Consider the following 23641-nt stretch of genomic DNA (forward strand, 5'->3'; position numbering starts at 1 on the left):
GTTTAGCAGATTAGAGCTAAGCAGCACTCACCTCAAACTCACCAGCCTCATGAAAGTTACACTGCTATCCATCAACGATGCGCACGCACACACACACACATAGACACATACACATCTACACATACACATACACACCGGCACAACTGTAGAACACAATTAAATTAGTGCAACTGGCAGGCGGTGCGCTTACCTGGCTCAACACATTAAATTGCTGACACAAAGATGTGGTCACACACACACTTACACACACAAACACACACACTGTGATGCAGGACAGATGCTGCCCCCACCCTTTCTCCCGTCGCCCTCGCAAAGCCAGCTGGAGAGAGGATGAGATTTGGGGCTGATTGGTTTTGTCTTTTTTTTTTTTTTCATTGCAGTGTTTGCACATCATCACTCCATCCACCACTTTCCCCTTTCCTTAGCACAGCTTCGTTCCCGGATGAGCCGTCGTCATAAAAATCTTTATCTTTTCTTTTTTATTTTCTGGGATCCAATGCCAGCGAGGCTAATGCCCTCAACCACTGAATTGATGTTGAGAAGGTGATTTTTATCCCAACTTTTTAAAACTTTGTGTCAGGAACGTGTGCAAAGGGTTGGCATCAGATGAGCACCATAAATTCTACACGTGTGATTTTCTCTCATAGAGCCTCAGTCAAACAGTCAGACAGACAATGCACTGACGGAGGGTGAAAGAGGAGAGACCTTGAGACGAAGAGAGACTGGGGAGAGAGAAAAGCTGTAAGTAGGGTAAAAGAAAACAGAAGAAAGAACACTGAGAGAGCGGCATATACCGGAGTAACCGAGCAGCAAAGAAGAAAAGACAAGACAAGAGGTGTTTTTTTCCCCGGTCTAGGATGACAAGAGACATGATGGAACACCCTTCAGGCTAGACCTCCTCCCTTCTATCACTTCTCCTCCTCCCATCTTCTCTCCCTCTCCACTGCTCTCAACTGGTCTGCCAGCTTTCTTTGGCAACGTTGCTTCAGTGCAACGAAATAGAGAGAGAGAGAGAGAGAGACAGAAAAAGGGAGAAGGCAGAGCGTTGGAGCTCAGATGACAGAGAAAGCAAGAAGGATCTGCAGCATGCATCCACGCCAGTTATTGGGTTTTACTGAAGATGGACACCGCAGTTTATCCTAAAAAAAAGAAAGCAGGAGCGAAAAGAGAGAGGTTCAAGTCAAAGTAGGGGAAGTTAGAAAGTAAAGAGGGAGGGAGTGTGGCGAGACGAGCTCAAACCTGTGAAACGAGAGAGGGTGAGAATCCAGCGGGAGACGAAAAGCATAGTAGCATCGCTGAGCGCACAGCTTGACTGTGAGACAAATTGACTCTGACACATTGTCCTCCGCCAGAGTGCATGTGTGTGATTCTACTAGTCTGAAATAGTAAGTGACCTTGTGGTCCGAGGTGTTGGTCAGGGGGTTGTACCAATCAGGCTGACCAGGCCTTGGTGGTCCTTGCATAAAGGCGGCAGCGCAGGAGGAGGTGGTAGTGGGCTGTGGACAGTGGCAGGCACAGGGGTGGGAGCGTGGCCATGGGGGGGCCGCATCCCGTCCTCCACCCTGCACCGGGACAGGCGCTGGGGCTGGGGGCTCTGGGGCGGGGGTTCAACCAGGGGGGCTCCCAGATTGTCCGAGCTCAGGCCATGGCTGAGCGGGGGGACGCTTTCAGCGGCAGGAGGTGGAGGTAGTACTGTGGTTGGAGGCGGGGCGGAGAAAGGAGGCAGGGCAAGATGTTCCCGCCGGGTCTGGGTTCTACTCGGCTCTCTGGTTCTCATCTTTCTCACCTCTATCTTCTTCTCCGTCTCGCTCCGCGGGGGCGTCGGCTTCAACTACCTGGAGCCGCCTGGGTGGGAGGAGTCGAGGCGGGTGAAGCTCGTGCCCAGCTATGCGGGTGCGCACAGGCTGTCACCAGCCGAGACCTCACAGCCAAAGACATGTGCCTGCCCACGCTGTGTCGGAGACCCTGGCATTTCCGATTGGTTCGATGAGAACTACGACCCAGATATCTCACCTGTTTGGACCAGAGACAACATCCAGCTGGCCTCTGATGTCTACTACTGGTGGGTGGTAAGTAACAATATCATTTAACTTTACATGATCGGTTGTGATAATTAAGTGTGGTGACAAGTTATGGCTTTAGTATTCTACCGTATATATATATATATATATATATATATATATATATATATATATATATATATATATATATATATATATATATATATATATATATATATATACTGTCATATATATATATATATATATGTATATATATACATTTACTCCTACGTTGGTGTTTCAATATATATATATATATATATATATATATATATATATATATATATATATATATATATATATATATATATATATACATATATTCAAACACCAACGTAGGAGTAATACATCATAATCGCAGATCTCTCTCCATCCTCTTCATCCTTGCTTGTCACTGAGCCAATCAATCCACTCTTTACAAGTAGTATTACATGCTCCTCGTGTGTTCCTGCCAGTTGTATGTTAATGTCTTGCTGGAACACTACATAGCCGGCCACTGGGCTTAAACCACGACAGAGTAGTGTCTGAAGAACTGAAATGAACATGTCTTCAGAGAGGCGGGAGGCACCAATTCAGAGAAGAACTTGCTTTAATGCACCTACTCAGAGTGCCTTTGTAGGTCCACTTGAGTGTAAATGTCCGGTCTCGAGTCACGTTTCACTGCAAACCCATTCCAGCTGCAGAGTCATGAGGACGCACTACAACAGAAAGGTAATGGACCAGGGTGACAAAGAAGGAGACTTAAATGAGAACATTAGTTTTGACGGCAAAGGAACAGGGGAGATCACATACAGAACAAAGCAAAAAAAGGGGGAATCATAGGCGGTAGAAAAAGAGACTCAAGAAACAGAAAAAGGGACATAAGAATACACAATATGTACACTGAAAAACCTTTTGGCCTTGTAATTATTTCCTTGATTATATGTGTAAATTCTTCAATAAATGAGTATTTCAGTCCTTTTACTTTAAAAGGTCACCTTTTATTTAATGTTGTTACTTCGTGTTTGTTTGTAATTATGAATCCCTATTTTGATAAGTAAAGTTCATCATTAACACCAACTAATATTAACTAACCTACTGGATTGACTGTATAACCTGACACAACAAAGTAACATTTACTTGGTAATACAAGTGAAGCTCGCAACTTTGCGCACGGTCATGGGATGACGTCATTCACGTCAGAGATGAATTTCTTCAGTAAAACGTCAACAGAAGAAACTTGGGAAAGAGTTTAACCTGTCCAAAGAAAGTTCATGTACGGTAGCCACTGCGGTAAGTTATATGTTTAATTAACCCTTTATTTAACTGCCATGAATGTTATTTATGTAGTTATTTAATAGGCTTGTTTACATATTAATATTATTATGTGTACAACGTGTTTCTTGAATATTGATTTTGTTTGTATTTACACTTGATAGGAACCATTTTTAAGTTGATGTTTGTGTTGGGACGCTTTTAGTTGTGACAAGCTCCTGAAGACGTCTGTAGAGGTAGAAGTTTTCGCTCAAATATATAAGTTAAAGTGACAACACAATGTTGTTTTGTCGAAAATTATTGTTATCTAAGTGGACCAATTTCCCTCTCGGTTGTGTGGAACCACGGAGGTATGTTGTTTATGTTAATGGTTCGTCGCGCATATTGACGTGCAAACAGTTTATTGTGTAACGTAAACGCCAACTTGTTTTGTGTATGTTGAAATGTATTAAACAGTTTAACGATGGATTGATGACGGTGGTGTTGACTGCTGAAGGCTGATTAAAATCAAAACGAGTCCGTCAATCCGACTGCGTGGCTAGCCGGAGTTGGAGTTGCAGAAGTATAATTCAGCCTTGAGTCGCACGTAGAAGAACCAAGCTGTCGTGTCCTGGAGGGAGTGATACTTTACATTAGTATTTACCCGTCAGTGAAAGTCAGTGTTTGACCACTGAAGACTTAACGCTAACAGGAACGTGACTGGTCAGTTTCGGTTAGCTAGTGAGGCTGTGTGCTGGTTAACTTGGGCCGCTTGACAGACGTAGCTCACACCGCTATGTTACGTTGCAACGTTTTTAGTCCACTTTGGCGCAGTGAGCTCGGTGCTGACAGCGCAAAGAACAATCATCCGCATGCCCAACACACACACAGGTACAAACAGAGAAGGTAACGTTAACTGTAACGCTGACATATTCATGGGTGTGTCTTAACGTTATTTCTTTAGTTGAAGCTGTTTGACAGTGGCATTGGTTAACTTAAAATATATTGGCTGCGTTTCCCAGATTCGATCTTTCTTAAGGACTTAAGAAGGCTCGAAAGAAGGGTTCGCTAAGAAGGAGCTAAGATACGAGTGTTTCCCAGATTCCTTCTTAACTGCCTTCTTAAGATCCCGCCTAAAAAGCTTCCTAAGACGCTCTTAGTCGGAGCTGTCCACCGCCGTGGTGATAAAACTAAATCAATCGATGCCAGGTTAATCGATCACCCACCACTTTATCAGCGCATAAATCACGCACAACACGCTGTGGTCCCCACACAGAGGTGCAATTACGGTAAGCGCGCGTGTATGTGCCATCCACGACACCAATCACCCGGGGATCCCAGCCATGGCATGAAATCCACGGTGGACCTGGAGGACCTCGTCCCGTGTGGTGGGCATTCTGATGTGTGGGCATGACGCAGGAGGATCGGTCTCACGGCTGCCACACTCCGTGAAACCGATGCCTTGCTGAGGCCGGTGCCGTCCCCCACCACCTCCAGGAAGCTCCCCACTGCGTAAAAACGCAGGCTGAGGGCAACATGGCAGCAGGTTGGCCTCTGGATATGTGGTGACACTCGTGTGACGAGGCGTTGGATCTCCACACGGGGAAGCCGGTACTTGGACTGGACAGCCCGGTCCGACAGCACAGGGCGAAGCTGTTGGTTCGCAGCGAGGTTATGCTATATTGCAGCCGTGGTGTCTCTCACGCGTGAACTTCAGCAACGCCTTTATACGTGGAGCCTCTCTGAATGAGGTTCAGCAGAGTTCAGTTACACCTGTCAGTTTCCCTGATATCTACGGAATACCACAGGGTTGTTGATGTTTTTATAACCAACGTAAACTCATATGAAGATGCCGAATGCGTGTGAAAACGTAATGAGTAATAGTAATGCTGATTCATTTTATTTTTGTAACTACAGGAACACAGGGGAAATTCTTTATTTTTATATCGTTATTTTTTTTTATGCTATTATTTTTCTTGCGTCAGTGTTCTGCAGCTGTGAGCGCACATTCCTCATTACGCATGGTGTTAGTATTCCTTTGAATATCAGATATAACTTTCCCTGACGCGGCTGCAGTGAGTGTTTGTCGCTAAGAAGGCTGTAAAGAGTGGGTCAGACCGATCTTACGTTTCGTTCTTAGTGAAAGAGCGCCTTAAGCTAAGAACGACTCTGGGAAACTCGTCGTTCTTTCACAGCGCTCTAAGAGCGCTCATAAGACGCTTTTAGCGCTTAAGAGCGTCTTAATGAATCTGGGAAACGCGGCCATTGTCATTATGGAGGCTGTAGTTTGTGTTGTTGCTACATTTTGTGTTGTTTTCCGGTACATTTTACTCGGAGGACTACTGTATCAATTATTTTAGCAATGTGGATCATCTTAATCATGTTGTTTTTTTCCCTCTTCTTTTTCAGATTAAAGAGGAGTTCAGAAGAATAAGGACAGTTCATTTGGAAAGAAGCACTTCCAAAGTCTTGATCATTTTCTGGACCAAGAAGGGATTGCAGGGACTAAAATAAGGGCCAGTGATGGATTCCCTAAGCTTGATGAAGTTTAAAAATTAGATTTGAACACATTACATATTTTTGTTGGTTTCCCCCACCATTGTTCAATTTTAAGAACACATACAATTGACATAAATAATAATGTCATTTTACAGAAATGTCTTCAATAAAAACATATATTTATTCATATGCGTCCATGTGCCCGTTTAAACATGGGCATTCCTCCTGATATCCTACAAAGTCACTTCAGACAAGCTGAATTCACTTTTGTCTGTTTAACAGCAATGTGTTGCAAGAAGAAGAGATGTCATCATCCACTGCTGGATGGAGTTACTTGGAGAGTCTGCAGAGGAACTCCATCAATACCAGGTCAATTCAGAAAATGTGGGGTGTTCTGATGATTATTCTGACTATAATAAACGTACATGTAAAATTATATCAATCCGTAGATATCTAAATACTTAGCCAGCATGTAACCAATGTCTTGCTGTGAGCATCTTATTTCTGTTGCCATATTGTATCTGTAGACTGTATTAATTGGACGCATCCACCCAGAGAATAATCAGAAACTTAATAGAACATATCCGTCTTCTGCTGACCTCTGATTCACATGTTTTTGACAGGATATCAGCGACGATGCAATCTCGAAGGACTATGCTCATCTCTCTGACATATTTGTCATGGAAATGCAGCCCAGGAAGGCTTCCCTCTGTCCATGTGTCAGCTGTACATTGAAAGAAAAGAAGTTCTTGATGACTGTAAAAATGTGGAAAAGGCTTGCCTTCTGCTTTATCTTTGCAATGATCTTGACTTGCCCACCAAAGTTGAAACACATTTGAAATGTTTCAGAAGCTATTTCTTAATGTTGCGTGATGTCCTGGAGATATCTCTCCAGACTGTATAAGTTGTATTGGTGCATGTCTGTAAACAGATACCTCTTTCCAAGTGTTGACAAATAAAGCTGTAGTTTAAAAGCAGCTGTCATTTCATATTTTGTGGAAGTTTTCCTGTTTTATTTAGCATTCATTAATGAATGTAATACATTCATATTTGAATATTAATATAGCGTTGTGGTAGATGGATGACGTACGTATATATGTTTTAATATTAACAGTTACAAAAGCTTGTTATAATCAGGAAATATAAAATTGTGTTTACAGGGGTTTTGTAATTTGATGCAAAGGTAGTCTGAGTAAAAATTACTATTGAAAGGCTGAGTACATTTTATGTTTAAGGAAGTAAAATATTATTTGATCTTACTAGTAAGTTAACTTAAGTTAGGATAATTTCTGAGTAAACGTTACTCTGTATTTGTGTGGAAATTCTTACCGAGCTTTTTTAAAAATAAATTTTACTCCAAATGTTTTTCATTGTCGCTAGAGTAAATATTATCAAATGCTGAATAAAGATTACTATCAAAGGCTGAATAAAGATTACTATCAAAGGCTAAGTAAAGATTATTATCAAAGGCTGATAAAGATTATTGTCAAAGGATGAGTAAATGTTATGTCTCAGGAAGTCATTTTTAGTTAAAATTTACTTGAACATTTTGGATGAAAAAACATTCTTAAGTAGTAAGTAAACTTAAGAATTGTGTGAGTAAAAATTACTTACAATTTATGTGTGGAAATTGTTTCTTCGAGTTTATTAAGTAAATGTCACTCCAATTCTTTTTCAGTGTAGAACAGAAGGTGCAGGTCCATACCAAGCAGGATAAAGTCATCGGCCTCTACAGACATATTAGGGCAGTGTCACTCTGTTTTTGACCTTCCGCTTTCTTCTGGGGATGCTTTTCTATCACTCTGGATCGGAAAGAACATCACACCCAATGACACAGAGCCATTTGGTACTTTCATGTTGCCTCGATGTAAATAGCAATTCTACAAAACTCTCTTTTCTTCTACTCAAAATGCGCTCTACCCATATACATCGTGTCACTCCAAAGCTTTTTGAGTTTTTGTAGGTATGACCAAAGGATTTCAACAGATTTTTGATATTTTACATTGTTATCGACTGGTAATTTGGTGGGATAATGTTGGAATGTCCAAAACAGGTCTTGGACAAATAGACAACATTGCTGGAAGATTGCAACACTGAGGAAGTTATTACCACCTTTGTTGATTGGTACCTATCAACTTTGTTTTCAACAATGGCTTAGAGAACTAGGCCTTTATTTGGTTAAAAGTTTTCTTGGAATCAGATGACACAATAAGATGTCATTCCCTGCAAAGAGTTTGAGAGGCAGACATTGCTTGTCCACAGTGAGACGGAGCCGTGTTAGTGTTCCCCAGTCAATTATCCACTGTTTTTTTCTTCGTTTTCTGTTCATTTGACTTGTTTTAAATCCCAACAAACTTTTCAGATGGAAGGAAAACAAATGATTTTGTGTGTGCATCATTGGAGTTATCCTCTTCAAATCAAACCCACTCCTCCTGCCACAGGAGAGCAAAGAATTGAGTGTTGAACTAAAAACAAACACTTCTTTTTTTTTTTTTTACAATGATTTGTTGTGCAAGACTTAAGTGATATTCTAGTTTGATGACTCATTTCCACAGTTTAAAAGTATAAACACTAAGGAGTAATCCATCACTTTGATTCACTTGGAAAACATTTTTGCTTGTTTGCAATTTCTTTGTGATATTTAGAGCTGAAACTGAAAAAAGGCTTGATAAAAAGCTAAGACCTTTGCTTTCAAAGATGAAAGTAAGATGCATCAATTTTTAATGAATCAATTGTTGGCCACATATTTTCTCAGTTTGTTTAACCAGCAGCTATACTTGGAATTTACTGGGTGTAAATATTTACTTAATCTCTATGCAAGCAATTTCTGGTGTGGTACAACCCCTAGATTTACTGATGCATTAATCTCCACGTAGTTAATACTTATGTTTAAACAGGTGAGTTTAAACTCACTGTTGTTGGTGACTGACGGTGTAAAAAGTTATCTTTTCTGGAATGACGACAAAGACCCTTTGAGGCTGTATTATACCGTGTCTCTTTAGGTGGAATGAAGAAAGAAGAAACACATTTGGTGGGAGTGAGAAGTTGACACAGCAGATGGACTCTCTCACACTTCTAGCTTTCTGTTTCAACTTGTTTTTGACATGTGGGCAGCAGTGCTTCTGTCCTCTGATCACAGCTCACCCAGTCTGTCAGTCTAACACATGTCTGTTACCTAAACACACACACACACACACACACACACACACACACACACATACGATTGCACATGAATGTAGGCAGGTGCTTGTGTACACATGTCCACAGGCACACAGGAAAATAACTCTCTCTCTCTCTCTCTCTCTCTCTCTCTCTCTCTCTCTCTCTCTCTCTCTCTCTCTCTCTCTCTCTCTCTCTCTCTAGATGTTACAGCCCCAGTTTAAACCCCACAGCATCCAGCAAGTGCTGCTGAGATTGTTCCAGGTATTTATCATTTTATTTATTTACCTTTCTATTATCCCAGCACTTTCAAAGAAGTCTAGTCATTACTTCACACTCTTGGGCAAAGGCAGAGGAGTGCAGATTGTCTTTATTACGCAGTTTTATCAGTGATAAGGCTCATTCTTGTTTTTAAATGTAACTGCATTAATTTGTTTTTTGTGTTCAGTCTGACTCTCAAAGCAGTGCAGGGCTTTCATATGAGGTTGTATGTTTCTACAAGTCCTTGAGGGCAGAAGGGCCTCATGTATTTTTCATTTCTCATTAAGTATTCACCCCAGTAGTGAGAGCAAGGATGTGTTTTTTACAATCAGGTCTGAGCTGCCGTTTGGGTTGTATATATGTCTCTGGCTGTTCGAGCCCTAGTGTCCTATTTAATTTCCTGTGCTGCTTGAATCTGGTCTGATTGATTCAATCACGGCTGTACTCTCTCGCAGGTGATTCCTGGAAGGTCGCCATACGGCTCGTGGGATCCAGGACGCTGTCTTCGCTGCGCCGTGGTGGGGAACTCTGGAAACCTCCGTGGGTCCGGATATGGGGCGACCATTGACGGACACAACTACATCATGAGGTGAGGGTGATGGATGATAGACGGGAGAGATAGAGACCAGAGACCGATTATGAGTAATGGGGATTGAGGAGGATATGGGGACTGAGAGGTGAAGAAAGGAGGAGGAGGATGAGGAGGAGGAGGAGGATGGAGACAAAGAGAGATGTCATGTGCGGAGAGCATACTGTGCCATTAAATTAGAATCAGAATCAGAAACTTTTTATTGCCACGTGAGTTTGTACAAACAAGGAATTTGTCCTGGCGGAAGGTGCATCACAACACGACAACAACAACAACAAACAACAGCAGCAACAACAGAGAACATTTAACTATACAAGAGAAAGTATAAAATAAAATTTGGATAAACAAGTAATAAGTAAGTACAAAGTAAGTAAATAAGTAAGGTGCAGTAAATATGCAGTAAATAATTAGCGATGCAATTAAAAAATAAGAAATGAAAGGTAGCGATCAATAATAATAACAATAATAAGAGTAAAGGTGAAGTAAAGTGCAAGGAATGAGGTTGTGGTTGTTGAAAGTGACAGGTGATGGGTAAAGTGGCGAGTGACTTTGAATGTGTGGAGGGATGTGCAGGGGAGAGAAGGGAGAGAGGGAGAGAAGGAGAGAAGGAGAGAAGGGAGAGAAGGTAAGGTCCTGGGGGAGACAGAGTCAGTCACTGGGGACCCGGGCTCTGTTGATGAACCCGACTACATCAACTAACATTGTGTGTGTGTGTGTGAACTTGGGAGAAGTATTTCCAAAGAAGCGGACAGCAGATGTCTGTCTGACTCTACATTTGAGCTTGCCGTTTAATGCCACCCTCTATTCAGCTCCCCCACTGGTTAACAAAGAGGTCACCTGACTCATGGTCACCACAGAGAGCTTTATGTCCTAAGAAGCTGAAATTTATAGATTGTGCCTCTCACATACACACCCACACAGAGAGGCACATAAATCCTTTTGTTTAATTCTACACCCCCCGCTCCCCTCCGTCCCCTCTGCGCTTGTATTCGTCCAACAGTGAGGGATCACAGTGCCTGATTGTTGTCGGGTGGTATGAAAACACAGCTATTTGTTGTTTCCTGCAGCGAGTATGTGCTTGTGGCAGAAAGCTTTGACAGGGATGACTGGTATTTTTTGTTTCTGTGCAGCGTATAGCATCCATTAGTGTTGCACTCTCAGCAGACCTGTGTGGGCAGTCTGCATAACTTCCATCCCCTGTTACACGAGCTCATTGCTGTGGTTGGATTCTCATTTGTTTTAATCATCAGCTTTGCCACAACAGACCCACTCATCCCCACCACCATCGCCCACCTCCTCTGTCTACATCTGTCTCCCTTATTATTTACTCCCACTATCTAAAAGAACAAACACAAGTTTTGTTCTAAAAATATGGGAAGGCACACTCAGTGACCCCTTTTTTTCACATACACCTTCCTCCTGTTTACATAAACAGCTCACTCCTCCAGACAGTCACATCTACTGTCCATACAGTAAAAGTCTGAACTCCACAACTCGTGTTTGACTGGAGGTTGCAACGCCAAATGTGCTTATTACATTATTTAATCAAATGTGTTACTGGAAAGTCCTTGTCCTCAAACTTATGAGCTAACGAATATTTTCATATCGACGCGAATGACTTTGACTACTATCAACTGGTTTGCTGGTAGTGACAAACCCACAGTGAATTATCAACACAACTACACATTTCCTTCAGCAGTTGGAGGAGACCAAAACAGAGCAAAAAGGAAACGAACAAGTCACTTTTGTCTATAGGGGAGACGACGACTTTAAATAAATGTAAATGTTGTGCCTGTGTCTGTAAGATGTGTACATAAGCCGTTATGTGTTAACACTTTGGCCACAACATTTCAAGAAGACGATGATTTAAATTTTGGCACCTATTCGACTTCAGTTGAATCTTACACAAAGACTTACAACTCTTATGCTGTCCCTCCTTTGTTACCAGGATAAACCTGGCCCCCACGGTAGGCTACGAAGAAGACGCCGGAAGCCACACCACTCACCACTTCATGTACCCAGAGAGCGCCAAAAATCTGGCGGCCAACGTCAGCTTCGTCCTGGTTCCCTTTAAGACGCTGGATCTCGTCTGGATCACTAGTGCTCTGTCCACCGGCCAGATTCGATTGTAAGAAGAGGGACACACACACACACACACACGCACACATGCACACGTACACACACACACACACACACACACACACACACACACACACACACACACACACACACACACACACATTTAGACACACATACAGATACAAGTGAGTGCACACAAACATAAATTGAATTCTGGACACTATACTGCACACAAAGTAGGGACACAAAAATAAAGGCATCCACCATTTGATCGTATGGCACACAAACACATTATTATAGTATTGGGGAGGAAAGACACATTTTATACAAACACACACACAGAGTTGCGAGAAGACAGTTGCTGGGCTGAAACAACTTTTCAGCCGTCCATCATCCAGAATTCACATTAAGTGCTGATTAAATGTGTTTAATATACATGTCTATCTATCTCTCTCTCTCTCTCTCTCTCTCTCTCTCTCTCTCTCTCTCTCTCTGTGTCTCTCTCTCTCTCCCTCTCTATCTGTCTGTCTGTCTGCCTGTCTCTCTCGTTCTCTCTCTCTGTCAGTACCTACGCTCCTGTGAAGCAGTTCCTTCGTGTAGATAAAGACAAGGTGTGTATTTTCAATACATTTTCATTGCAGTACAATTACTTTGGGCCACAGTAATCCAGCAACACATGTGCAGCCACATACACACACACACACACACACACACACACACACACACACACACACACACACACACACACACACACAGTGACCCCGCTTTGCTGCAATTATATCACCCTCTCCCTATTGTTGATGGGGGCTTACAGTTAGATTATAAATCCTCCCTTTGTGTTAAATAATCTTCTGCTTGCTCTTTAATCCGTGAAATAAAAAAAACTCAATCACAATCTCGGAGAGTATTATAAAATATTTTCTTGAATGTGTAGCAGCTGTGGTTATTTTTCTTACTGTATAAATAATCTGAGTTAAAGCTTAAGATCTGAAATTCTGAGGAAATTAGATTTACTTCTGCTGGGAATATTTGGAAAAACAAATCCACTACTTGTGGATCTTTCTGAATATGCAGATGCAGTATGGGTTTGATTCTTCATTAAATTCATAGCCGGTAGACAGAACATTGCTGTGTCTCCTATCGTCTGCGTCTCCATTCGCCACACAGGTCCAAATCTTCAACCCAGCGTTCTTTAAATACATCCACGACCGCTGGACCAGGCATCATGGGCGCTACCCCTCTACTGGCATGCTAGTACTTTTCTTTGCCCTGCATGTCTGCGATGAGGTCAGTCTCTCTCTTTCTTTCTCTGCTTTCACACAACCAGATGCTGTAAATTCCGGCATCATGCTTAAACTACACATTGATTTATTACTTCACATCTATCTTGAATAGATACACATTCATAGAGATGTTCTCATACTATTTTTTTTACAACGAGGTCTGAGCAGCTAGTTACGTTGTGTGTATGCATCTTGCTGTTTTAGTCCTATTTAATTACCTGTGGCGCTTGAATCCTTTCAGATTGATTAAATCATGGCCAAGTTCTAAAATAACGTGACATGGGATCGGTGAATAGACTTGCATACTGTTTGTAATTTGTAATTACACACTTGCTTTCCACCCCTCACTCTTCAACTTTTCCATAGGTGAATGTGTTTGGTTTTGGGGCAGACAGCAGGGGAAATTGGCACCACTACTGGGAACAGAACCGCTACTCTGGAGAGTTCAGGAAGACCGGCGTCCACGATGCCGACTACGAAGCCCAGATCATCCAACACCTGGCCAAGGCTGACAAGATCACTGTATTCCCTGGAAAATAACCAGCAGATCAACCTGCATATTTATGTTTCAACTCGGTACTGCAATAGTCACTATAGGGACTGCTTAGAACGTGTTAGATATCCTCGCATTCCGTTACATGCACCAGTTTGGGTTCCCAGGTTCAAAGTAACTCAAATGCGTATAGAAGGTGAGACATAACAGTCACGGAATGGTACCAAAGAATGCTATTCCATTCACTTTCCCTGATATTGGAGAATTCGCCCACCAGTGGAGGCACTGGTTGGAGAACATGGAGGAAACAGGAGCAGGGACCATGTAGATCCAGCATAGTTCTAACCACTAGAGAGTCATTGGTTTTCAAGGTTTTACCACGAATGGCCAGAGGGAAAACATATCTCTTCAACTCAGGAGTGAAAAACAAGTGAAGGCTTGTCAGCAGGAAAAATCAACAAATCACTACAAATACCTACATCGAGCAGAGAGAGAGACAGATATATATATATCTCACTGCTGGACTCACCTTGGATGAGCCCAACACTCACCCATTAACAAAAATAGGCCACAGAAACGGCATCGTCAGCTGTTCCCCAGCAAAGACTGTGTTTAAACGAACAGTTCTTCACCTCCTAAGCATCGTGTACTGGACTGTAAGGCTGCTGACCAGATTGACACCACGGACACAAACTGTGGAGAAGGCAGTGTGCTGCTGAACATTTTGAGACTCAAGGACAAATCTTCCGTTCTCTTACAGGACCCTGAACCATGACTTCCTTGAGAAAGAATTGATCTTCTCAAGTCCCATACGAGTCCAGGCCTCACTTGCAACGTTTCACTGTCTCAAGGACCTTTTTTGACGGTGGTGTGTTGTAAAACGCTTGGTTATAAGACCATAGGCAATTGCTGTGAGTTTCTATTGTATGTCCTCGACACCGTGCTGCAGACGCACAGAAACGGGATCAAGGCTTTTATTTTGTGGCCCTTCTGACTCTGACGGATCACTGCAGCATGAGACGCAGCGTCTGTGGAGCTGGTTAACTTGGTTTTAAACACCACAGCAACTGCATGCCATTCTAAAGTTCCTATTCACATCCAGACGCAGGAAGTGTTGGTTTTTACTGCGTGACGCTCTAATGAGGCCAAAAGACGGTCTCCTGGGATTACATGTTTGGATGGAGGCACGCCGGATCTGGCCCGCTGTTTGCTCCCCATGTGCTCTGTCAGGTTCTAATTTGGGAGACGAGGACTGCAGACCGAGAGCTGGGTCACGAAGAACCAGTTTGACAAAGGCAACATGAGAAACACATCATTTGCAATTGAGTGAATAGATAAGACGTTGGTCCACTGTTGATGTGCAGCAAACTCACACTAAGACAAACTGTACCGGGTTTACCACTTTAGCTTTGAAAGGACTGAAACTATAACAGAACTCACTCACTGTTTCTTTTGCTTTTCACAGACCTGACTCCAGCATCACAGTTGGATTAGAGACTGTCAGGAGCATTTTAAATTAAGACCCATATGATTGAGTGGAAGAAAACCCCACTGGATTTGGGAATTCTTTTGGCTTCATTAACCACTAGCATGGTCCCCGATCAGCCAATTCAAACTTCAGCTATATCCGGAGGAGCGTGGAGCCACCATACGCCTTAGACTTCACCTTTGTACCGCATTAACTGCACTTCCTGTTCTGATTTTCATGTTGATGGCATATCACCCTGCAGACTGCAGATTTAATGTTGTTAGTTTTATGTGCTGTTTAGCTTTGAGTTCACACTTTGGCTGGATTTATATCGGTGGCTCAGATTACATTTTCTATTCTACCCAGGTAGCTCGTTATTGTTTTGTTTTTTTATCATGATTTGGTATCTTCAAATAATGGCCATCTACATCTTTATAGCCTCCATTGTTGGTTAGTTATATGAGACGCAGCGTCTGTGGAGGCCCAAGGAGGCCCAAAATAAAATCAGTCATGGAAGTGCTGCGAAACAGTATATGAAAAACAGAAGCGTTCATGGAAAAGGGAGAATGTGTTCCACAGAGAGGAAGGAAAAAGTGTTTGGTTTGACTTGAGGCAGTAAATCTATCCAAAGATGCTGCGACGAAGACGTCTTCATCAAGAAGCAGATGGTGGCTGATAAGGGAGAGTACTCATGGTTCCTACATAGGTCTTGATAATATGGAGAAGTGATGATTAAATAAGTCTTTCAAGTGTTAATTAAGTAATATTTCGACTGCCCCTTGACACCAAACTAATTCATATATGCATTGCCTTGATAGTCCTTTCAAAACTATAAAAAAATTACACTACTTACTTTAAGTTTATCAGAACTTCACCAATATTCCTTTCCCCCAAAAGTAGTTGGGGTATCATATTAGTGACTCATAATGTGCTCCATTCTGAGCTACATGTATATCAATGGCTACATTTGTGAATGGAAGCTAAGTAGAGACCGTGAGTGCCCGCAATGGCAGCAGATGCTTCTTTTGTCCGAAATAACACCCGTGTTATTCTTATTGTGTACTTTGCTTTTTGTAGTTCATCTAGTTCAACACACACACACACACACACACACACACACACACACACACACACACACACACACACACATTGAAGAAGGTTGGGGAAACTGCCCCAAGCAGACAATGGGAAGAACTGTTTGCTTCTCTGCTGATATCAGTTCTGTTGTTGTATTATTGTATTGTCTTTGTTGTGTAACCACATGTAACTCTCCTGTATTATCATTGTACTCTGCTTTTATTGTTTTATATCCTACTTTGCACATAATCACATTGAGGCTTCAGTGTCAGGCTGGGCTCACTTTAAGAGCTAGTTTGGCTGCATCTGGGCATATTGTTTGTGTTTTTTCTCTGTCACACACACACTTTCATGCTTTCGTGCCTTGTCCCGCTGCTGGACATATCCCGCCTACAGCTGCTCCATTGGCAACACACACAGACACCTGCTACCTTTGCATTTTTTTTAGCCTCACACACACACACACACACACACACACACACACACACACACACACACACACATCTTCTGGCTGAGAGCTGTGCCTTCTGAGCTTCACACAGACACACAAACACATACACGCCTTCTGCTCGGGGAACTTCTGATTTACTTCTTACTGCTTTGTGACATTGTTTCCTACTGATCGCTGTAGGCAAAAGAAGAGGCTGTAAACCGATGACGCAGTATGACTCGCTGTGAATTCGCATTTGGACATTTGCTACTTTTTTTAGCATCAATTTTGTATCACTTTGAGGCATTCCTGCTTTTCCTAGATAAGATATAAAGAGAGAGTCATCTGCTGTATTCAATCCCACAAAGTTGCAGATACCTGTCCTATTGCTGGTATTTGTTTTCAACTTCACAGTGACTGTAGAGCAGATGGTGAGGACAACAAAGCGTCTGAAGGCTGAGACATATCGGGGTTCCACTGCCTTCTTGTTATCTCGGAGTCGTCCTCTACTGTGGTCCTATATTATCTATGTTTGTCTCCCAAGACTCTCCTTTCAACTTCAAAAGGAATGTGTACAATGTTTTGGAGATAACTTGGCTTTCTGGAAGAATTCCTATCACATTCTTGCAGTGGGTAGAAAAGTCTTAATAGCCGTGTCCCAAAACCGAGCGAGACTTTGTTCAAGCACGGAAAGCGTTATCAGCATCCTCAATTTCTTTCAATTGTCCACCAGAACATTGAGATCAGATAGAGGAGGAAACAGAGTACTACACTCTGTTGGCCTAAACTATAGACGAGGTTTAATGTGCATGACAGATTTCCTGAGTGTTTAACCTGATTTAACCTGAAGTAGGTTGGTTCTCATGTCTCTGACCCAATACAATCATTTATTTTTCATATAATTGAAAACACCTCCAGGATTTAGGTGGCTGAGTCAGGAACATTAATCAAGAAACCAAAAGCAACATTGGTTGTGAGCATTTTGTTAAACGTGGTCATTGTTTGTGTCAGTCAGATTTCCAGGGCGCCGCAATGAAAATCGGAACGTGTGGTTCATGTTCTCTCTTCATGCTGACAGAAACAAGTCAAACGAAAGCAGACTTGTGTATTATGTGTCTCTCACAAATTAAACCGGACTGATTTTTTGATAAGCGTCTTGTTATTTTTCTTATTTTTGGAATTCCAGGCCAGACTTACACTTTTCCCCAGCACTTTTGTTTTGTCACTTTTGTTCTACTTTACTGTCAGTGAAATCCAGATTCCTCTCACATCCAGGACTATTTTTACAACATTTTGTCTCACAGTGTGTGAGACAAAACGGAGACGCACATTTCAGAAAAGTCACAAACCCCATTTTTTGCATTTAAGCATATCCATTTTTGTATTTAAGTCTAAAAGTACACCTGCTCAGCTCAAAAAAGCATTTTTTATTTATACATCGGTGTCGAGCATCTCCATCTAAAAAAAAGTAATAGTCTGACATTTTGGGAAATGCACTTGCCATTTTCTTTTGTGACAAGAGTAAGGTGACAAGAACGTACCACTCATGTGTTGAAAAAGTTAGCATCTATTAGTACGAAGATGAGAAAACAAGGGAACAAACAAGCTTGGAGGTAACAGCTCCTCGCCAAGAAATACACATAACCCTCTTGAAATACTTTTTACACCAATAAGATGTAACGTTTTAAGTAGGTAACAATGAGTAGCGCTAGTGTGATAATTGTTACCTTTGTACAGAGCTCTGCTAGCTTAATTCCAGTAACGGCTAAGGTAACCGTCTGCTCTCTTGAGAGCTGCATCAATTTCCTCATCCTAACTCTTAGCAAAAAAGCAAATGAGAGTTTCCATCCCAAGTGCCCATGTATATACTTGCTTTGTTACTGACAATTGGGTTGTTTTCATCAAGAGAGCTAGAGTTAACACAATTAAGACAAATCAAACAATTTGCTATAGTCTAGCTGGGGAGAAACAGTTCAGATAGTGCCTGGAGTAGTAAAAAAGAGAACATCCGTGCCAGAGAAAAGAAAATCACAGGCTGGACTTTGTTTTTATAACATCACTCACATCTAATTTTGTTTCTTTATGTTTACTGGGTTCAGTGAAATATTTTCAATTGTTCAGCTTCATATAGTTGGATTTGGGGTTTTAACTTAAACATGTTTGTTTGTTTTTTACCTGAAAGAAAATACATTATTTTTTTCCATACTGTCTCTGAATACACCTGCGCCTGTCTCTTCATTCCCAAAAAAGACCAATTCCTCTGATTGGCTTTCAAAACATGTATGCTGCACTGTAACAAATGACATAAGATGGGCAGCCAAATCCGAATGGCTTGTTAAATCACATGTATAAAAAAAAACCTGAAAAAATATTTGTTTCAATGATATGTCAAATTTAGAAAGAAAGATAAATGCGGATCAGTGTTGTTATTGGGTAATTTAGAATAGCTTTTGGCAGCAGTGGCATACATTTGACTGACTGTTAGAAAGCCTAAAAGAACAAATACATCCAGATGAAAATGACTGCCAGTCCAAGCTGCTGGCATAACGACATTACCTGCAACTGTTGGCATCGTGCTGTGCTGCTTGAGGCCGAGGTGAGGACATCTTAAGGCAGCTCTCTTATCAGTTCACTGGTCTGCGTTGGACAAGAACAGCTCTTTAGTAGTAGTGACTGTGCTCCAGGCCGCACAAATCAGGACATCGTTGTGGATTGTTACCCCAACACCGCTAACCTCTGTCAGCTTTTGTGCTAGTACTCTCAATCAAGTATGCCGTATCAAGTAGGATTAAAGGCTGCTCAGTGAATACACTGGTGGTTCATATGAAATAGATATTGGAGGAGAGGTCGATTAAAAAAGGTTGATGTTCGAGTTTGGATGGGTGAAATCGTTGACATGTCAGTGGTTTTCTGCCATCTGGATCATAGTTCAAGCATTAACGTCTCATTCTTCAGTAGGACTGCCTTTCGACAAGGTAGTATGCTGCACGTGTATTGAAACATCCGTACGATATGTGATCCAACTCTTTGTATCTTATGATAATTGTACAAATAAAAGCTTAATGAAACATGAGGCCTGATTGAGTTTGTGGTTTTGGTTTACACTGAGCTACAACAATAATTTGGGTGAGTCTAATCTTCAAATTGGATTGAATTTAACGGTTCGGTTCTTAAATTTCCAGTGTGGATTGTGGCCTCATCGAGCATTGAGGTTACAGATTGCAACAACACAGCAGCCGGCTCTGTGAAGGGGAAACGAAAACAAAACTTCTTAATTTTTAGATGAATTATACTCTAAGGAAGACTTACTTAATATTAAATTAGATTTCTTCCAATAGATGCCACTAAATGTTACATGCTGTGCCTTTAGGTATATTTTTTCGATATTAGAACTTTACTTAAATATTTCTATATTATGTGACTTCATACTTTTACTGCACTGCAATTCAAAAAGAAAACTATTCAACTTCTCACTCATTACATTTAGCTTAATAGCTTTAGTTGCTTTAGATAATTTTACATTTTACATTAAACGTTCACACACCTAATAATATCTAATCAAGTGAAGGTATGATTGTTTGTTTTGGTTCACTTTCTGTTATCCAAAATGCTCTAAAACACCACTGTATTCCTGCATAGCACTAAATGACTCAGACAAACTACCTGGTAAACATCACAGGGCCTTAAGCTTAAGTAACCTATTTATTTTTCTCAGTAAGCGAAGACTAAATCCAAGCAAGAAGCAGGGTACATTGGATTCACTGTAGGATATAGGTAATCCAGTAACCATTTGCTATCAAGTTCGACAGATCAACTGAAATGGTGATATACAATGTAAGCTTGTTTCTACTCCTGCCAAGTGGCCAAACATGTTATTGCAGGGTAAGAATCTATTACCAAATCTGCAAATGTCAAACAACATCAACAGAATCTTTTTAAAGCAACAGTGTTAATAAAAGATGCTTCTACAACTTACAAATACATATAGACGGTTGTCATGTTTTTAACAAATGATTGGTCAAACCATGAGTAAGTACTTTCCTCCCTGGGGTGAAACACCAAAACAAACATATCACACATTCGAAAGAACCAAGGTGGACAACAGTCGTATTTATTCCATGCTCATAACAAGACACATCTGACATGGAAATGCTGCAATGATAAAGGATATTTATTTACATTCAAACAATATTAAATGTTAGCATATGAAGTGACACAGATTAATGATTTGTTGTTATTTTAAAAACTAAATTAAATCCGTCGACTACTTGCAGGTCTATAATGGCTTATTTGAAAAGCGAGACAATGATACAGCTAGTGCGTGTTAGACTCACGTCAAACCAATCACAGGAGAATTCTGGCCTTTTCTCACTCTTTGAGGCATCATTTTCAGTCGCTTCATCTGAGCAGTACTTGCCGGTGGCTAAATTGATCAAAGGTACATCTGTTTTTCTCTGTCACAAGCATGCAATAGTGCAGTGGACAAAGTAAAATGACTCAAATTATCTGCTGTCCTCTTCCACTTAACTGCATTAAAGAATATCGCTTTATAACCAAACAACTTCCGCAGAGATGAATCAATCATAGTGTTGATAAATAAATGAGTGGCTATGTTTCTGATGGCAGTGTCGTCCATCTACATAGAGAGCAAGAAACCCGGGAGTTTATTTATTTATATGTTGTAATATTTTGTAACCAAAAGGAGTAAGGAGGAGAGCGATCCTCCTTTGCGATCCTCCTCGCAAAGGAGGATCGCAACCTCCTCCTCGCAACCTCCTCCTCCTCCCATACAAGACATCTCTCTGCTCTTAATTCTCCCCTAGTTTAAGCAGTGCAAACTGGTTGGCCATCTGTAGCGCCTCCTGCAGGCACTGAGTGTTCTTGCCCGTGGCTTGGGCCGACATGTCCTTGCCGCCTCCTTTGCCGTCCAGCAGTGGGCACAGCTCCTGAACCCACTCGCTGGCCTTCAGACCGAGGTTAACCACATCCTGAAGAGAGAAGGGGTGATCAGGGTTAAATATGTTTTTAGTAGGGCTGGGCAAAGTTTAAAAAAAATGAACTGATTAATCACATGATTTTTCTGTGAATAATCGTACGCTGAGCTTGCAGCACGAGGCTGCCGGTAGACTGTGAGGCGAGCGACTCAGGGACTAGCAGCAGTTGAGAGCAGAAACTACATAACAATACGTGCTTTCACGTCAGGCTCAAGTCGGCAAAACGTACGGTGAAGCTACGGAAGCGGCACATGCACCAAGATTAATCTCTTTCAAAGTAAAAGCCCCCCAAAAAAAGGGAGAAAAAAAAATGCAGTTCACGCATGATCAAATAATTAATGCTAATCGATTGAAATGTTAACGTGTTAATATCGCGTTAACTTGCCCAGACCTTGTTTTTATTTCTTGCTACTGGATTGCTGCCGGTGCACAGTTTGACTGAATGAATGGCCATGTTACCTGTGGGACTTGACACAGGCAGGTGATCTTGCCAGCGTCTGGGTCTACGGTGAAAAGCATGGCAGCGGTCTGAGGAGACTGCGACTTCAGCAGCTTCAGTGACTCGTTGAGTGCCTGAGAGAGGAAAAGTAGAAAAGAAAAGGTGAGCGGGAAGGAGGGAACGGGGAGAAACAGGGAGGGACGAAGGAAAATAGAAAATAATTTCCCTAATTAGCACTCTGGATGTGTTGAGGTCAGAACCCATGGGCTGATTTTATCTTGTGGCAATAACACAACAATATAAAATATAAGACTGGCCAGGAAAAACGTGCAATACTGCATAAATACTGGCTAAATATAAATTTGGTTGCCTCCTTTCAATACAATCTTGACTCTCACCTTAGCTGAGGCTCCGGTCTCCATCTCCATGATCAGCAGCGCTTGGTTCGGGCTGCTCTCTATCACCTCCTTGGTCTTTTCCAAGACTCTCTTCTGGATGTCAGCCTTGTAGTTGCGGTCTAAGTCATCCATGGTCTTCTTCAGGCCCTTTAGGGATTCCCTCATCTCGTCCTTCTTCCACTGGGAGATCACTGCTGTGCCTATCAACTGCAAGCATGACGGACATGTTGGGACCACAGCACACGGTTGCTCTATTGGGATGTAGGGAGCGGGAAAAAAAGACATTTTTTACCTCCGTCATGTCGGCGATGTCTTTCTGAACGTCCTTGTTCGGGGCTGTCTGCTGCTTCACTTTGTCTCCCAGTCCGGATAAAGACTGGAGCAGGGAATCGGCTTTTCTCTGGGCCTGGTGAACGGGAAACGTGAGGCATGAGCAGTGCAGGCAGGAGCGAGACAACAGCAACAAGCAAAACGTGGAGGGAAAGAAGAAAGGAAAAACAGCAGGGCGGTTGACGGAGTAAGGAAGGGGAAAGACAATAAAGAAAACGAGGAGGATCTACCAATGACTATCGTCTAAAAATAGTAGTAATAGTTTGTCCTTGGGGCTTGGAGAGAAGGAGGGGGCAATGCAAAATTGCTCCTTTCAAACACCAGCATTCAGAAAAAAGCTTCATTAAAGTTTCATCATTGGGGATACATTTTCACCTAGTACGGTTTTCTGTTATGAGCGGCAAAAAAAATCATTGTCACTATAAAACACGTCGCAACAAGTTATCATTTCATTTTAGATGAAGATGTACCCTTTTCTGGGCATAATGCTGGAAGCAAACATACTTGTATGTGTGTATGTATATTAGCGCTTACCTTCTGGGCCTCTGTTCCCGTCACAGCAACAATGCGGCGGATGCCCTTAGCGATGGCCTCCTCCGAGACGATGACAAACGGCGCAGCGTGACCCGAGTTCTGCAGATGGCTGCACAAAACCAGAAAGCAACAGCACATTACCAAGAAGCACTACACAACTGTGGGAGGCACGTGAGGAGAGGAACACTAACGGGAAAGAGAAAACATTAGAACAGCAAAAGAAACACTGGGTTCTTTGAAGCGCCTGCGGATTAAAACCGTAGGCACAACAATAGTTAATAAAAGTGGAATATTTTAAAACCTGAAGCAGCACTT

General features: G+C 41.9%; 2 protein-coding genes and 1 long non-coding RNA gene across 5 annotated transcripts in view; 2 read left to right on the forward strand and 1 right to left on the reverse strand.

Moving 5' to 3' along the window:
* Positions 1-1574: 1574 nt before the first annotated feature.
* Positions 1575-19699, forward strand: st3gal2 (ST3 beta-galactoside alpha-2,3-sialyltransferase 2; the record flags this gene model as incomplete). Its single annotated transcript, XM_068602485.1, has 7 exons — positions 1575-2069; positions 9156-9215; positions 9668-9801; positions 11750-11929; positions 12446-12491; positions 13048-13167; positions 13530-19699. Coding segments are annotated over 7 exons (1209 nt in total), but the record flags the coding sequence as incomplete, so codon positions are not given.
* LOC137803647 (uncharacterized) lies at positions 3343-6766 on the forward strand. Of its 2 annotated transcripts, XR_011080084.1 has the most exons (3): positions 3343-3664; positions 5703-6161; positions 6416-6766. It is a non-coding gene; the product is annotated as an uncharacterized lncRNA (long non-coding RNA). The 2 variants fall into 2 exon arrangements; XR_011080083.1 differs by having other exon boundaries at positions 5703-6766.
* A 1027-nt stretch (positions 19700-20726) lies between the features above and the next one.
* aars1 (alanyl-tRNA synthetase 1) overlaps positions 20727-23641 on the reverse strand; it is a 25853-nt gene continuing 22938 nt past the window's right edge. For both annotated transcript variants that reach the window (XM_068602812.1, XM_068602810.1), the window contains 5 exons: positions 23327-23435; positions 22755-22868; positions 22463-22669; positions 22085-22198; positions 20727-21619 (listed from right to left, as the gene is read on the reverse strand). In XM_068602812.1, the coding sequence (XP_068458913.1) occupies positions 21440-21619; positions 22085-22198; positions 22463-22669; positions 22755-22868; positions 23327-23435 (724 nt within the window). In that variant the 3' untranslated portion in view covers positions 20727-21439. The remainder of the gene's footprint in view (positions 21620-22084; positions 22199-22462; positions 22670-22754; positions 22869-23326; positions 23436-23641) is intronic.

The sequence above is a fragment of the Clinocottus analis genome, unplaced genomic scaffold, assembly GCF_023055335.1.
Source record: "Clinocottus analis isolate CAN_PGR_092001 unplaced genomic scaffold, fCliAna1.0.p SCAF_6, whole genome shotgun sequence".
Taxonomy (NCBI): domain Eukaryota; kingdom Metazoa; phylum Chordata; class Actinopteri; order Perciformes; family Cottidae; genus Clinocottus; species Clinocottus analis.